General features: G+C 33.7%; 2 protein-coding genes across 3 annotated transcripts; one reads left to right on the top strand and one right to left on the bottom strand.

Annotated features, from left to right (window-relative positions):
- Positions 1 to 814: 814 nt before the first annotated feature.
- Positions 815 to 3373, top strand: LOC140794808 (chlorophyll a-b binding protein 7, chloroplastic-like). The gene is made up of 5 exons (XM_073147031.1): positions 815 to 974; positions 1559 to 1747; positions 1853 to 1890; positions 2150 to 2664; positions 3167 to 3373. The coding sequence occupies exons 1-5, from the start codon at positions 928 to 930 to the stop codon at positions 3182 to 3184; spliced, it is 807 nt and encodes a 268-aa protein (XP_073003132.1). The 5' UTR covers positions 815 to 927; the 3' UTR covers positions 3185 to 3373.
- Positions 3374 to 3740: 367 nt separating this feature from the next.
- On the bottom strand, positions 3741 to 6561 carry LOC140794809 (large ribosomal subunit protein eL32z-like). Of its 2 annotated transcripts, none has more exons than XM_073147032.1 (5): positions 6445 to 6561; positions 6323 to 6361; positions 6081 to 6175; positions 4226 to 4407; positions 3741 to 4115 (listed from the first exon to the last, which is right to left on the bottom strand). In XM_073147032.1, the coding sequence occupies exons 3-5, from the start codon at positions 6168 to 6170 to the stop codon at positions 3986 to 3988; spliced, it is 402 nt and encodes a 133-aa protein (XP_073003133.1). In that variant the 5' UTR covers positions 6171 to 6175; positions 6323 to 6361; positions 6445 to 6561; the 3' UTR covers positions 3741 to 3985. The 2 variants fall into 2 exon arrangements, with proteins under 2 accessions (XP_073003133.1, XP_073003134.1); XM_073147033.1 differs by having other exon boundaries at positions 6081 to 6172; positions 6445 to 6546.
- Between the last annotated feature and the right edge of the window lie 6756 nt (positions 6562 to 13317).

Below are 13317 nucleotides of genomic sequence, written 5' to 3'. Positions count from 1 at the left end.
TTATTTATTATGTATGAAGTTTAGGGGTCATCTATTCAGATTCTTTCTTTCTTTTTAATAATTGGTGCCTAGTTTAGTGAGTTTTTAGCTATTCTAAAGCTACAAGGTTGATAAGTATCACAAATAAAAGTTCCACTGGAGCAATTTAGATATGGACCTAACTACAAGTCTAAAACATAAATTTCTCAATTTATTAATCTCTCTCTCTCTCTCTCTCTCAATCCATCACATGAGAATATGAGATCCATATTACGTTCCTTATCAATATTAAAAAATAAAAAGATAATTTTACGTTAATTCCTTAAACTATTATTATTCTATACATACATTGTTTGAATATTTTTTTTATTACCAACATATACTCTATAAACTTTTTTTTAAAAAAAATCTATATATACTCCCTTGAAATTCACCTCTAAATTAAGAAATTTATTAGATCAGGGGGTGTACGTGATTTTTAAAAAAAATTTAAGGAAGAAGTTTGAAGTGCCCTTTTGAATTTTGTGACTCAATATTAGTTTGCTATACAAATTCACCTCTATATGTCTGTATAGAGAGAGAGATACATATACTTGTATAATATTTTTCTTTCCAATTACCTCCAAGAAGGTTGGGTGAAACTTTTTTGACACCTAAATCCGATTAATTTGGGATGGATGGATTCTAGCCACATCGGCCGAGATTGGATTCTAGCCACATCATCGAGTCATCCAAGTCAGCCAGAATCTAGAGGTAGTAGAGGCAATCGAGATTAGATTTTCTATGCCACGTGTCATAACATAAGAGATTCACAAGACCATCCTCCTATCTCTCGAAGATAAGCCCACTCCAAAGGCATTAAAACCAAGTCCCTTATTATATCCCTACGCTCTCTCCCTCTCCCTCTCACTCTCACACACCATACTAAGGAGAGAGGAACATCTCACAATGGCTTCTGTCTCAGCTTCCTCTTCTGCTGTTGCAGCGATAGCCAGGCAAGAATAGATTTCCTATCAATGTTATGTTATATTTTATAATCTTTGCCTTCCCAAAAATATTAGGTTCAAATTTCTCGGAGTTAATATTTCAACGTGGGTCGTCTATTGGATCTTCGTCGGTATATTAATTATGCTCTATTAGTGGTTCTAATTATGCTCGCTCAAATCTTATAACTCTTTTGTATCTGCTTTAAAGTGTCATCAGACCCGTCGTATGCATATGATTGATTGATTTGTTGGGGATCCATCGGCAATCGCGTCCGGATCGACCCTGACAAATCGGTTCGCCCTATTAGGGTTATATGTGATTCCAATGTAGAGGGATTAGTAAGAAAATAGGGTTTGTTTTTCTTGGGAGCTAATTAAGCATTAAAATTTTATCAACTTAATTATAAAAAGGCCAACCTACTCATATTCTTTCTTTACATACATTCTTCTTAGTTATATTTGCTAAAAAATAACTGCAACAATGAAAAAACCATGAGTTTTGAAGGCTATACATGTGAGTATGAAATTTTCTATAACTTTTCATAAGTGACACACTAATTTGAAGCATTTAATTGGCAATTTATATGGTCCAGCTCTCAAAAGAGCAGAAATGGTGTGAGTGCAACAAAGGCATCCTTCCTTAGTGGAAGGAAGCTAAGAGAAGGGAAGTCGGCGGCGGCGCAGGTGGCACGACGAGCCGCCTTCTCGGTGTCGGCCGCCGCGGCTTCTGAGAGGCCTCTCTGGTTCCCAGGAAGCACCCCTCCTCCTTGGCTTGATGGCAGGTAATTAACACCTTAATTTACTTGATCTTTTCTGTGATATCACCCTAACTTTAGTTTGATGATGATTAATGATTATAAGGATATTGTTTTAATCTTTGGTTGCAGCCTTCCAGGAGACTTTGGATTCGATCCTTTGGGTCTTGGTGAGTTCAAACACATTTCAAGATATATATATATATATATATATATATATATATATATATTTCAAGAAACTTAGGGGTCGTTTACTTTCTGTGTTTCAAAATATAAATCTTATATCTTTCTTTCTTTCTTCCTGTATATACTTGTGTAAGAGTTCTCATGGTTTCTCCGGTTTGAAAATTAATCAACCTACAAGTTTTTAAAGTTATTAAATGATCATGATCATCATCATCATCATCATCATCATCATCATCATCGTAGGTTCTGACCCTGAAAGCCTGAGATGGAACCAGCAAGCCGAGCTCGTCCACTGCCGGTGGGCGATGCTGGGCGCGGCCGGCATCTTCATCCCTGAGTTCCTCACCAAGCTAGGCATCCTCAACAGCCCTTCATGGTACACCGCCGGCGAACAAGAGTACTTCACAGACACCACCACTCTCTTCATCATTGAGCTCATCCTCATCGGTTGGGCCGAGGGTCGGCGGTGGGCCGACATCCTCAAGCCGGGGTGCGTCAACACAGATCCTATTTTCCCCAACAACAAGCTCACCGGCACTGACGTCGGGTACCCGGGTGGCCTCTGGTTCGACCCCCTCGGGTGGGGGAGCGGATCGCCGGAGAAGATAAGGGAGCTGAGGACAAAAGAGATAAAGAATGGGAGGCTGGCAATGTTGGCCGTGATGGGTGCTTGGTTTCAGGCCATATATACTGGAACTGGCCCTATTGACAACCTCTTTGCTCACCTTGCAGACCCTGGACATGCAACGATCTTTGCTGTAAGTCTTTCCAAACTCAATTCTTAATCCTCTACAACTTAATTGACCCTCTAAACTGGCTGAAATAATTAGGCCCTCTAAATGTGATCACCACCATCAAGATCATGGTGGGTTCTTGTTGAAGGCTTTGTAAAGTTGTTGAGGGACAGTAAGCAAAGAGATTAGTGGTAGTGGTAGTGGTGGTGATGGTTCTGGTTATAATAGTATATATATAGGATTTGAGTTGGAAAGAAAAAGATGGAGGAAGAGAAAGAGGGAAATAAGTTGAAGAAGAGGCCATTTTTTAGTTAGTTTATAATGTTATCATACGCTAAAAATGGGATAAATAGCCTAATAGTTGAGGACTTAAGGGAGTCCAGTTACAGAGGAAAAAAATGATAAAAAGGGGTGAAAGTGAAAATGGCCTAATAGTTGAGGAGTTTCAAGATTAATTAACCTTTTATTAAATGATAAATATTTGTGTAGTTTCTTGGCTAATTTTGAACTCTTTTTTATGTTGTAGGCTTTCACCCCTAAGTGAGAAAAGGTGCAGCTATTTTTGGGGAAGTATTGATGCAACTCTTATGTGGGATTTGGAAGCTATGATGCCAGAGATTGTAACCAATGTGGATTATTGTATCAATGGAAATAGTGCTTTCTTGCCTTCCATGTGTAATGTGTAACAAGTAATCGGTGTACAAATTTTTAAGAATGTCTTGTTGGAATTTCATATCTGAAGCTCTGATATCTAAATCCAAGGGAACTCAAACAATCTTCGTTAGTTATAAATTTTGAGAAAATAAATAAATGAGGGGAGGATGCTAAACAGCAGAAGACTCTAATCCAGTAACATATGAGAAATATGAGCAGATTAAATAATTGTGTTTCACAAATAACCTGAAAATTCTTCTCCCTTTGAGCTGAACATTGAACGGCATATCTTACCATAGTTTCGATTTTGATATCATACCGGCTAAACCAGCAACCCATACAACTTGCAGATGATTATGAGCACCAAAAGCAACTTGCACTCTAACAGCTAAGGTCCTGTGTCCTACTCTTAGTGACAGCATTGAACCAAAAAGGGCACAATGATATGGATAGTAATTGCAAACTATTTTCACCATTTTGGAACGGGAAAAGGGAGAAGGAAAAAATTACAGAGGAACTACAATAACATATTAGAATTTTAAGCACCACAGACAATAATGCCGAACAGTAAACCAAATGACTATTGAGTAACAAATCCAAGCAAAAGCAGGCAAAATCTCCATAGTGGAGAGCAAATTGTGTTTATAATGTAGATACTAAGATTTCCCTAGAACAGGGTTTAGCATGCGGCTCACTCATCCTCCTGGCTACGCAACCTGGCCAGCTTGTTGGTAACAACAATGTCGAGCTGAGCAGCTCGCTCAACTATTGCCTTGCGCTTTCTTGTGGAGACATCATGTGCAATCTCAGCACAATAAGTCCTGCTCACATTGGTGGGCAAACACTAATTGTTAGTAGCAACACTAGGATGGATCAAACAACTGATGCAGGAAAAAGCTTACTGAGGAAAGCACAACGAAAAACAACATACCTATTGTGCATCATCAGTAAGTCCAACTCTGACACGTTGTGGACCACAAACTTCTTAAATCGGTTAGGCAGGTAGTGTCGGGTCTTCTTGTCAGAACCATATCCAATATTTGGCATCAAGGTACATCCTTTAAACTTTCTTCTAACACGTGAATCAATACCCTTAGGTCTGCGCCAACTTGGCTGTCACAGAACATTAACAAAACCAGATGCTATCAGCCACAATGCACCAAAGATAATCTTGAAATTTAAATGTTCATGTATGGGAGCAATAACACAGTACAAGAAACTGGATGGGTTACTCTAGGTGACTGTTGGCTTGGGAAAAACAATGGCTTAGAATCAATTTCTCAATTGCCGTTAATTTTACCAGGTCATATAACAAGCTCAAAAGTCCATTAGGTTGATGGGCATTGATAGAACTGTTTTGGTTATAAGGATTTGGCAACATGTACAGTAACTTCTGGATGAACAAAGTGAAGGGCAATTGCTAGATAATACTATTACACCATTTTAGGTCAAGCAAGAGCAAAATTCCTTCTAGTTGTTTATTTTTTTAAAGCACCAAGCCTATGGTTCCCCTATTCATGAATAACAGGGCGTACAATGGTTTCCTGGCAGCTTGTTCTCAACTTTTAGGCATAATATCATGAGATGACTAATAAAAACATGAGATGACTAATAAAAACAGAGTGCAAAAGAGCAAGGATAAATGAAGATTCAAATAGGAAGATTAAAACAAATGAGCAAGAAAGTAATCCACAAAGACAATGGTACAAAATAAGCAATAGATCTAGATACCAATGGTACAAGATGCTTTAGAAATAATAGAGTTAGAAATCTATACATGGAGGATTTATAGAAGATTTCATCGTACTAAAACTAGTTGGTGCCAACAGAGCCAGATCCAGAAGGGAGAGGGCTGATTGTACAGTTCAACACATTTCTCAGTTTGGATCAAAGTAGGCTTTATTATCTAATAATTTTCCATCTAGAAATTACACAATCTTTGGGTAAGATCATCATGATCATAAACCCGTCTCCTCTGGTTAGCATCCCCTCTTAAATCAGATTTTAAAATGAATTGGAAGCTATTTAAGAAATGCGTACACCTATTCTTGAAATGTCTCATTATCTTGTGATATAGAAGAGGCAGATCAAGCTTATATTAGTTGCTGAATAACTAATATCATAATAACAACATGGAAAAGTCTTTATCATTGTGTTCCAACAAATGTTGCACATGTAGAGGCATTTGACCTAACAAGCTCAACTAGAGCTTCGAATGCTGATCCAGATATTCGGGCCTTGTTTCTTTTAAATTCAAACTTTCCAACAGGGTATTCAAGGGAAAAAAGAAAGGAAGGAAATATGTAACACAAGCCCCTCATAGGGATATTGCACGAATATGTTATGCTGATACAAGAATGGCTCAAACATGGTAGGTCCAATTCAACTTTTCCTTAAGATAACAACGAGATACATATGGATATGCTTCCACATGAAGCAAATACAACTCTGCTGATAAAGGGAAAATAATTTGAAACAAATCAAAAACATTTGATAAATCTATTATCCAATCGATATGATTCATAATTACTCCTATAGTTTTAGTTTACAATCAAATATACTCTCTATGGCATCTATGGCATGAAATGGTAGGTGAGTAGCTCTAGAAAGCTATTGAAGACACAACAGGTATCTCTATGATAGAAATCACAAGTAGTGAATCTACAACTAACTCAATCCTCTAAACTAATTATCTATATGTTGATCCCATCATACACAAGAAGGGAATGAAGAAGAGTAACAGGATAAAAAAGAAAAAAAAATCAAAGTAGTGGAAGAAATTAAACCTTGACGCAGATCTTTCGATCGCTCTGGGGCCTCTTAAACTGCTTAACCCGCTTCTTGATGATCTTCTTCGCGAGCAACGGGACCGCCATTTCTTCTTCAACACAATAAAAAAAGGGAACAACAAACAAAGCCAATAAGCTCACATTATCGGAACAAAACCACAACGCATAAAATCCCGAACTTTCAAGCACACTGCAACTATGGAACAATCCAAATCGATAAGAAACGAGATAAAGTTTACCTCCAAATAGTGGCCGCGATCTCCTGGTAACGCCGCGAGCTGCAAAAGCAAGAAGATAGATAGTGAAGAGCGCAAATCTATTAATAGGGGAAGAGGAAAGAGAGAGAGGGAGATGTGCTTACAGCTACTGTTCTAAACCCTAACCCTAACCCGAAAGACGGCGGCGTCAAAGCTAGGGTTTGTGGGGATTTATAAAGGCTGCTTCTGTGTGAGTCTGCCACGGGATTATGTTGCTGTACAGTGCTACCAAATACCGATTTCTTTATAATGCAAAATTTTCTTTAGGGAGAGAAGTCAAAGTTAGCGGTGTCCTATTAAATACAGGGGTGTCAAAATAAATGAGCAGCTTGGGCTCCTCGATTGAAGCTCGGGCTCAACTCGGCTTGGCTCAAGCTGAGCCGAGCCTAAGCTCAAAATTGAGGCTCGATTTGAATTCTAAGTTAAGCATGAGTCGAAGTCGGCTCGCTCAAGTTCAGCTCGATAGGCTCATTGTGTTAAAGACGATTCAAAGAGGTATCAAATAAGAAAACGGCAGGGGTAGATTCTATCACATCAATCCTCTTAATTATTATATATTTAATGCTTGGATCCCTGTGGGTTATATTTTTTAATTGCATACCTCACCAATTGAAGAAATAAACCAACTGCTTTCCTCTTACTCCTTCGACCTCATCATCATCCTTCTCCTCCGGCCTTCTTATCAAGCCTCCTCCTTCTTCTCCTTCGGCAAGTCGTCGTTGTCGTTGCTGCCACCTCCTTTGGCAAGTCGTCATAGCTGCCGCCTCCATTAACCTCCTTCTCCTCCTTCGGCAAGCCATCATCACCGCCGCCTCCTCTAATCAAGTTTGAACTCGGGCCCGACTCGATTTGAGCTGAGCCAAACCTGAGCTAGATCTGGCTCACTCAAGCTCAACTCGTTTACACCCCTAATTAAATATTAATAATGTTGGGATTTATACTCGAAAACTCTCATATAAGATAAGTCTCATTGAGCACATGAACACAATCTCATTAACTTATAATATAATAACTCATAATTTTTTAGCAATTTCCAATAGGCTATTTTGTAGGTGGTAATAGAATTCTAGGATAATTAAATAATTTTTGCAAAAGATATGAGGTCATTTGGAGCGAGTTGTAGTAAAAAAATCCTTCAATTTTTTAATTGGCAAAAAATAGGCGCCCATATTATTAAATTATAAATTCATGCATTTTTTTTACTAATTTATCATTTCTCTAGCCCAACCTAACCGTTTAATCTTAATGCACACATTATTAAAAATTAAAACGTACCTTTTTCATAAGCAATGCGTATAAATTATATATACGATACGTTGTGCTTTTTTAAAATCTCGATGCACACATCATTTGTAGTCTATATTTTGCATAAGCAATACATATAAATTAAATAGGTGATGCATGACGTTTTTTTTTTAAATTAGAGCATACGTTTTGCATTACGTATAAATTACATCGATGACACATGACATTTTTTTGAAATTCCGATACATATATTGTTGAAAATTAGAGTGTATATTTTGTATATGAGATACATATAAATTACGTAGGTAATGCATGATAGTTTTTTTAAGACACAATAGTTTGTTTTTTTGGATTTGTTATGGCTAAATCAGTAAAAAAGACATAAAAATTGTAATTTAACAATGCGGGGTCTATTTTTGCTAATTAGAAAACTAAAATATTTTTTTGCTACAAATCACTTGGTCATTTGCAATAAAAATACTGTGTATTTTCCATTTTAGAAAAGGTGTATACTTTTAGTTTTCTTTACGTGATAAGCTTTTTCTATTATTTTTTTGTTCAAATTGCTTAAAGCCCATGTGACAAATCACTTAGGCTTAGCTCATTTACACCCTTATCAAAAACTCATCTCCCATATCTCAATATTGCATAGTTCTTAGCATAGAGATACTTAGTGATAGTTGGGGAATGCTATCCTTTCTCCTCTCATTTAGGATCTCTAGGTGATGGGAGATTTTTTTTTTCCTTCTCTCGTGGCTCCAAACTTAGCCTTCCCCTCCATGGTTACCTTCTTGATAAAAGTAAATCTTATTTTGATAAGTGTGAAGGAGATCATTGTGAGTTTTGATTGAGATTGCAGATTATGATATTTTTTGTTTGCCCTTGCAAAAGAATTTTTTTTTCAGACATGCTTTTGTCAGACTTCTTCGGTTAGCCACCCAATATATTTTTATCTTTAGTTTTCTCCTTTTCCATCTCATGTGATACCCAATGTGTTATTATTGTACTCTAGAAAAATATCAACATTGTGAGTTAATGATAAATTCTCTAGATTGGATGCTCAACATGTGTTCACCTTCATTAGCTCCTTATAGTACTTTTTTGTTGGGGTCATTATTTTATTTTATTTTATATTTTCTTAGTAGTTTTTTCTTCGAATGACTATATCAGTAGTACGTACTTCCTTAATAATATTTGGTGTATGCTTTAATGCTTTATAATACTTTGAATTTGAATGAAATATTAGTCTACGAGCATTCCTCTAAAAATAATAACATATTATAAAGTTTTTCTACGAATCATCTTTATTTAAATAGTATGTTTATTTAACTACGGAATGTATATAACAAATACTTATTATAAGTAGGGGCATAAATGAGCCAGCTCAGCTCGAAATTGATTATTGGCTCAACTCGGCTCACCAAGATTATCGAGCAGGCTCAATTTTTCAAACACTTTTATTCCTTATTTATTTTATAGCTTTATCATTACAATCTTTTGAGAGCTGTGTACGTATAGAAACAATTCCTAACTTTTTATTTTTCAAAGTGAGATTAAATGCCATCCAATTAATTTTAAAAAATTAATATTTTTACATGTAAAATCTATGATTCAAACCTAAGTCATCTCATTTCAAATTAAAGTGCATTACCAACTCTACTATAACACATTATTATAAAATTTTAAACACAGAATATATATTACATTAAAAAAATATCAAGCTAATTTAAGCCAAGCTCGAGCAAGTTGTCTAGCTCAGGTCGGGTCGATTAATTTTTTGAAGCTAAAAGTGCAGCTCAGCTCGGCTTGTTTAGAGCTCAAGTTGTGATGTAAACGGCTGAGCTCACAAGCCTCACGAGCAAGCAATTTTTTTCTATAGTTCTAGTTATAAGATAACTTTATCATATATATTATATAGTTATTAGAACGTATTCTACTATTGTATATTCCACTATTGTTAAAATACATTTCTCTATTAGAAGGTATTCCATTGACATGGTTGCTATCAAAAGCTTTATATTCTATAACAAATTAGTATTTAATATTTAGCAACTTAATCCATTAATCATTAACATTATATGCTAATTTCATGTCAGGTTTGTTTTTTCTTTTAGTTTTTAATAATATAGAATATATGCATGCCAATTAGTTATAAGATGCATTAAATGCATATCATAATTAATATTCACATTGCAAAGGTTATAAAAAAAATATTATCAATCCCGATGTGAAAAGAAGTTTCAAAATTGTGATAACCAGATTCAATGACACGTAGGACAGAGAGCACGAGATTTTTACCACTAAATGGTTTGTCATAGAATCAAAAGAGTCGACAATCGAATGAGCATGCTGAAAATACTTAGCAACAATGCTTAAATTTTTCTTAATCCAAGAAAAAAGACTTATTCAAGTGTGAAACATGGACTTGGGATAATGGTGCAAATGTTGAGGACGAGATTATTCATTCTTCATATAAAGTGGACACTAATGGCATGATAACGAACACTTTCAAAAAAGAGAGAATACTCCAAATTGATCTTAACGTTCCCAAATATCAAATGCCAGATTTAATTTTAGTATTGAAGAACCTTCCATATGGATAACATAGGGCGATGAAACATAAGAATTATCGACATATCCTAAGATATTATGATCATAAAGAAGATAAATGAATTAAGCATGTCATGACCATTTAATTGATTTGGGTAAGCTTCAAAGGAAGTTGGGAATAAACATTTTGAGTAACCAAAGAGGAGGTGAAAGATGAGACACTAGATTAAGGAGAGAAATAATCTATGGTAAAAGATTAAGTAAACTCAGTAGAGTTGTAGAAATAACTCTAATACCATAAAAGAGTTTCTCACTAATATTTATTCCAATATTTATATATATACACATAAATGTGAGGTACTTTATAATAAATATTTTAAAATTTAAATAGATTAAACTCTTAAGAAAATAATGACATCTTATTACGGGTAATGTTGTATTATAATAATATATGACTTTTATGGTATGTCTTTTCAATATTATTTTATTTGGTAAATTTTTTTTTGTGGTATGAACCCAAAATTTAAATAATATGATATTTTTAGTATCCTTGATCAATTATACCAGTTTTGGTAATTAATGAAATTATTTATTTGCTTTTCTTAATGATATTGATAATTCTCTATATCTTTATGCAAATCAAGTTCTATAACTAATATTTTATGACTCTGATGTATCTTTATGCAAATGTGACGGAGGATTTGGTTTAATATGAATTAAGAAAAATAAAATATGCATACGATGATCTTTTTATTATCTAATGCTAGTTTTTTTTATTTAATCTTGATTTCTTATATGAATTTATAATAATGGAGAGTTTTTTAATCTTGTGATTAAGACTCAAATCTAAACTGATCGGATTAACCAACCAAATTTGGCCTAAACTTTTGACTCCTCGCTTTTCGCCATTAACCCTAGTTGAGTAGAGAGAATATGAGAGAAGAGAAGAGAAAAATAAAATGAGAGAAATATTTTCTCATGTAAAGTAGAAATTTAGGAAAGAATGAAGGAAAAGGGAGAAAAAAAGGAAAAAATATGTCTTCTAGCTCTCGGTTTTTTCTTCTTCTAAAATTAGAGAGAAATGATGAGAAAAAGAAAAAGAAAAAGAGAAAAACAAATTTATTTTCTCCCTTTATATTCTATTCTCTTGTATCTCCAAATAAGAGTATAAGAGTAGATAAAATTATTTTATTTTATTTTTCTCTCATTTTCTCTTATATTCTCTTCGTCTAGACATAGTTAAATGTAGATCTTAAATATATATAAACTTTTTTCAAAAGAGAATGTTTTAGAAAATCATCTCTTGGTCGTAGGTCTTAAGATAACTTAAATTACTACTAATATCAATATTTTATTCTTGATGGTCTTTGATAAATATTGATGAATATCTATTAATTTTTATCACCTCAACTATAAGAACTTAGAGAAAATTTTACTGTAATTAAAAACTTGAAAAACTCCTTTTAAATCTCAACATTTGCAGCAGAAACTTGTTGTAGATTGAAATAACTTTCTAAAACTTTTTTCCATTGTTATAATCTTTCAATTCTATACTCTTGCAAACTTAATATTCTTTTTTATAAAGATTTATCATCAATAATGATAAAGTTTTTAGTATAAGCAAACATTTGATTAAATTTAAAAATTCATCTTTCTAATTCTATCCAAACTTGTTTCCAATCATGAAAAATCTCCTCATACTAAAATTAATAATTTTATTTCTCAGCCAATCGCGTTGAATATTTGTGATCATAAGTAATTATAATTAGATTAAATAAACTTTTATTCAAAATAACTCAAATAAAAGTTTCATTTCTTATCCCATCCAGCAGTATTTTACGACTCAAAATTATGACGTCTTTTATAATTCTTGATCATATAAGTATTTTTCACATGAAGCATATGAATTCAAAGTATGTACATTTGATATTTGAATTTTAAATAACTAACTTCAGTTAAATATATTTTGAATCAAATATGGACTTCAATTGAACTTGTAATTATGTATAATTAATATATAACTATAAACTTAGTTTAATTTATGGGTGATTAAGTTTTATTCTAATCACATATTTTAATGATGAGATAAGAAAATGATGACCATTTGCTATAATGGTTGGATTTTGCAACCTCATGATAAAAAATAGTGGAGTTAATTTAATGCTTGATAAATAATGGGAAATCTCGTAGTTGTTTTTGCAAAAAAGAATTGCATAATATTAGAATAAATTTAGCTCATTATGGTCTATTATTTTAATTTGAGGGTTAACCTATTTATCTAATTTTTATATCGAGAAGATTTAACCACTTTTTATCTTACGAATAGACAATAAACTTATAAATCATTATATCAACTCTAATTTAATAGGCATATTAAAATTTTGATATCATAATCATTGAACTTTAAAAGTGTGAAAAAGAGTGTTTATTTTTTCAGCAAAGTATGCGTATTTATCAAATTAATAGATAATATGTGAGTCTCCAAACTATTTAAGATATTTAAATACTCCGATCTAAGGTCTAATGTATTTTTAAATTATAGAAATTGATTGAACATCTCACTGATTATAGTAAAATATATTTATAGGAAAATTATTTTAAATAGAATGTGGGGATATATTTTTTTTCAAATAAAGTCTATAGATAATTTATTAAAATGAGACGCCATCTTACAACAAGGCCATGGTAGATCAGTCTAGTGCTAATGTGTATTTTTGAGGGCTAAACTAGCGAGATCATGGACAATGCTATTGCTTGTAAAGAAAATTTAAATGAAAGAATACATGTTAATCCACCTAGAACATTCTTTAATCACCGATGCGATAATTCAGTCAGACTCTTTAGTAAGGTTGTTGATAGCTATAACACACTCGGTCTTCGACCCTCATAGTAGGAGCTCTCTAAGTCCATGGAGGAGAATTAAAGACTTACTGTTCAGAGCATTGTCATAGCCTTCCAAGGGGATGAATTTGAAAATGTTTATATCCTGAGTTGAATGCTGACTAAAAATATCAGTTGCTTTATATGAGTCATCATTTCCCAAAGTATCAATCTACATGCTAAGAGATTGGAGTTGTAATTTAAGATTGGCGTTGGGCATGCCGGGCCGACCTCCATGCAAGACGGTAGTGGGGTGTCTTGAACGATATACATTACGTGTAAAACTATAGAGTTCTGTAGTT

Source organism: Typha latifolia, chromosome 9 (assembly GCF_019914945.1).
Source record: "Typha latifolia isolate L0001 chromosome 9, TyphaL0001v2, whole genome shotgun sequence".
Classification (NCBI taxonomy): domain Eukaryota; kingdom Viridiplantae; phylum Streptophyta; class Magnoliopsida; order Poales; family Typhaceae; genus Typha; species Typha latifolia.
This window is presented reverse-complemented; position numbering and strand designations above follow the sequence as displayed.

What these genes read in the sequence shown, in the direction of transcription:
- LOC140794808 (XM_073147031.1), top strand. Translation starts at nt 928, where the DNA reads ATGGCTTCTGTCTCAGCTTCCTCTTCTGCTGTTGCAGCGATAGCCAG. An exon ending in CCTCCTTGGCTTGATGGCAG is followed by an intron (nt 1,748 to 1,852) that starts GTAATTAACACC and finishes CTTTGGTTGCAG; the next exon opens with CCTTCCAGGAGACTTTGGAT. An exon ending in ATTCGATCCTTTGGGTCTTG is followed by an intron (nt 1,891 to 2,149) that starts GTGAGTTCAAAC and finishes TCATCATCGTAG; the next exon opens with GTTCTGACCCTGAAAGCCTG.
- LOC140794809 (XM_073147032.1), bottom strand. Translation starts at nt 6,170, where the DNA reads ATGGCGGTCCCGTTGCTCGCGAAGAAGATCATCAAGAAGCGGGTTAAG. An exon ending in ATCGAAAGATCTGCGTCAAG is followed by an intron (nt 4,408 to 6,080) that starts GTTTAATTTCTT and finishes GTTCTGTGACAG; the next exon opens with CCAAGTTGGCGCAGACCTAA. An exon ending in TTACTGATGATGCACAATAG is followed by an intron (nt 4,116 to 4,225) that starts GTATGTTGTTTT and finishes CAATGTGAGCAG; the next exon opens with GACTTATTGTGCTGAGATTG.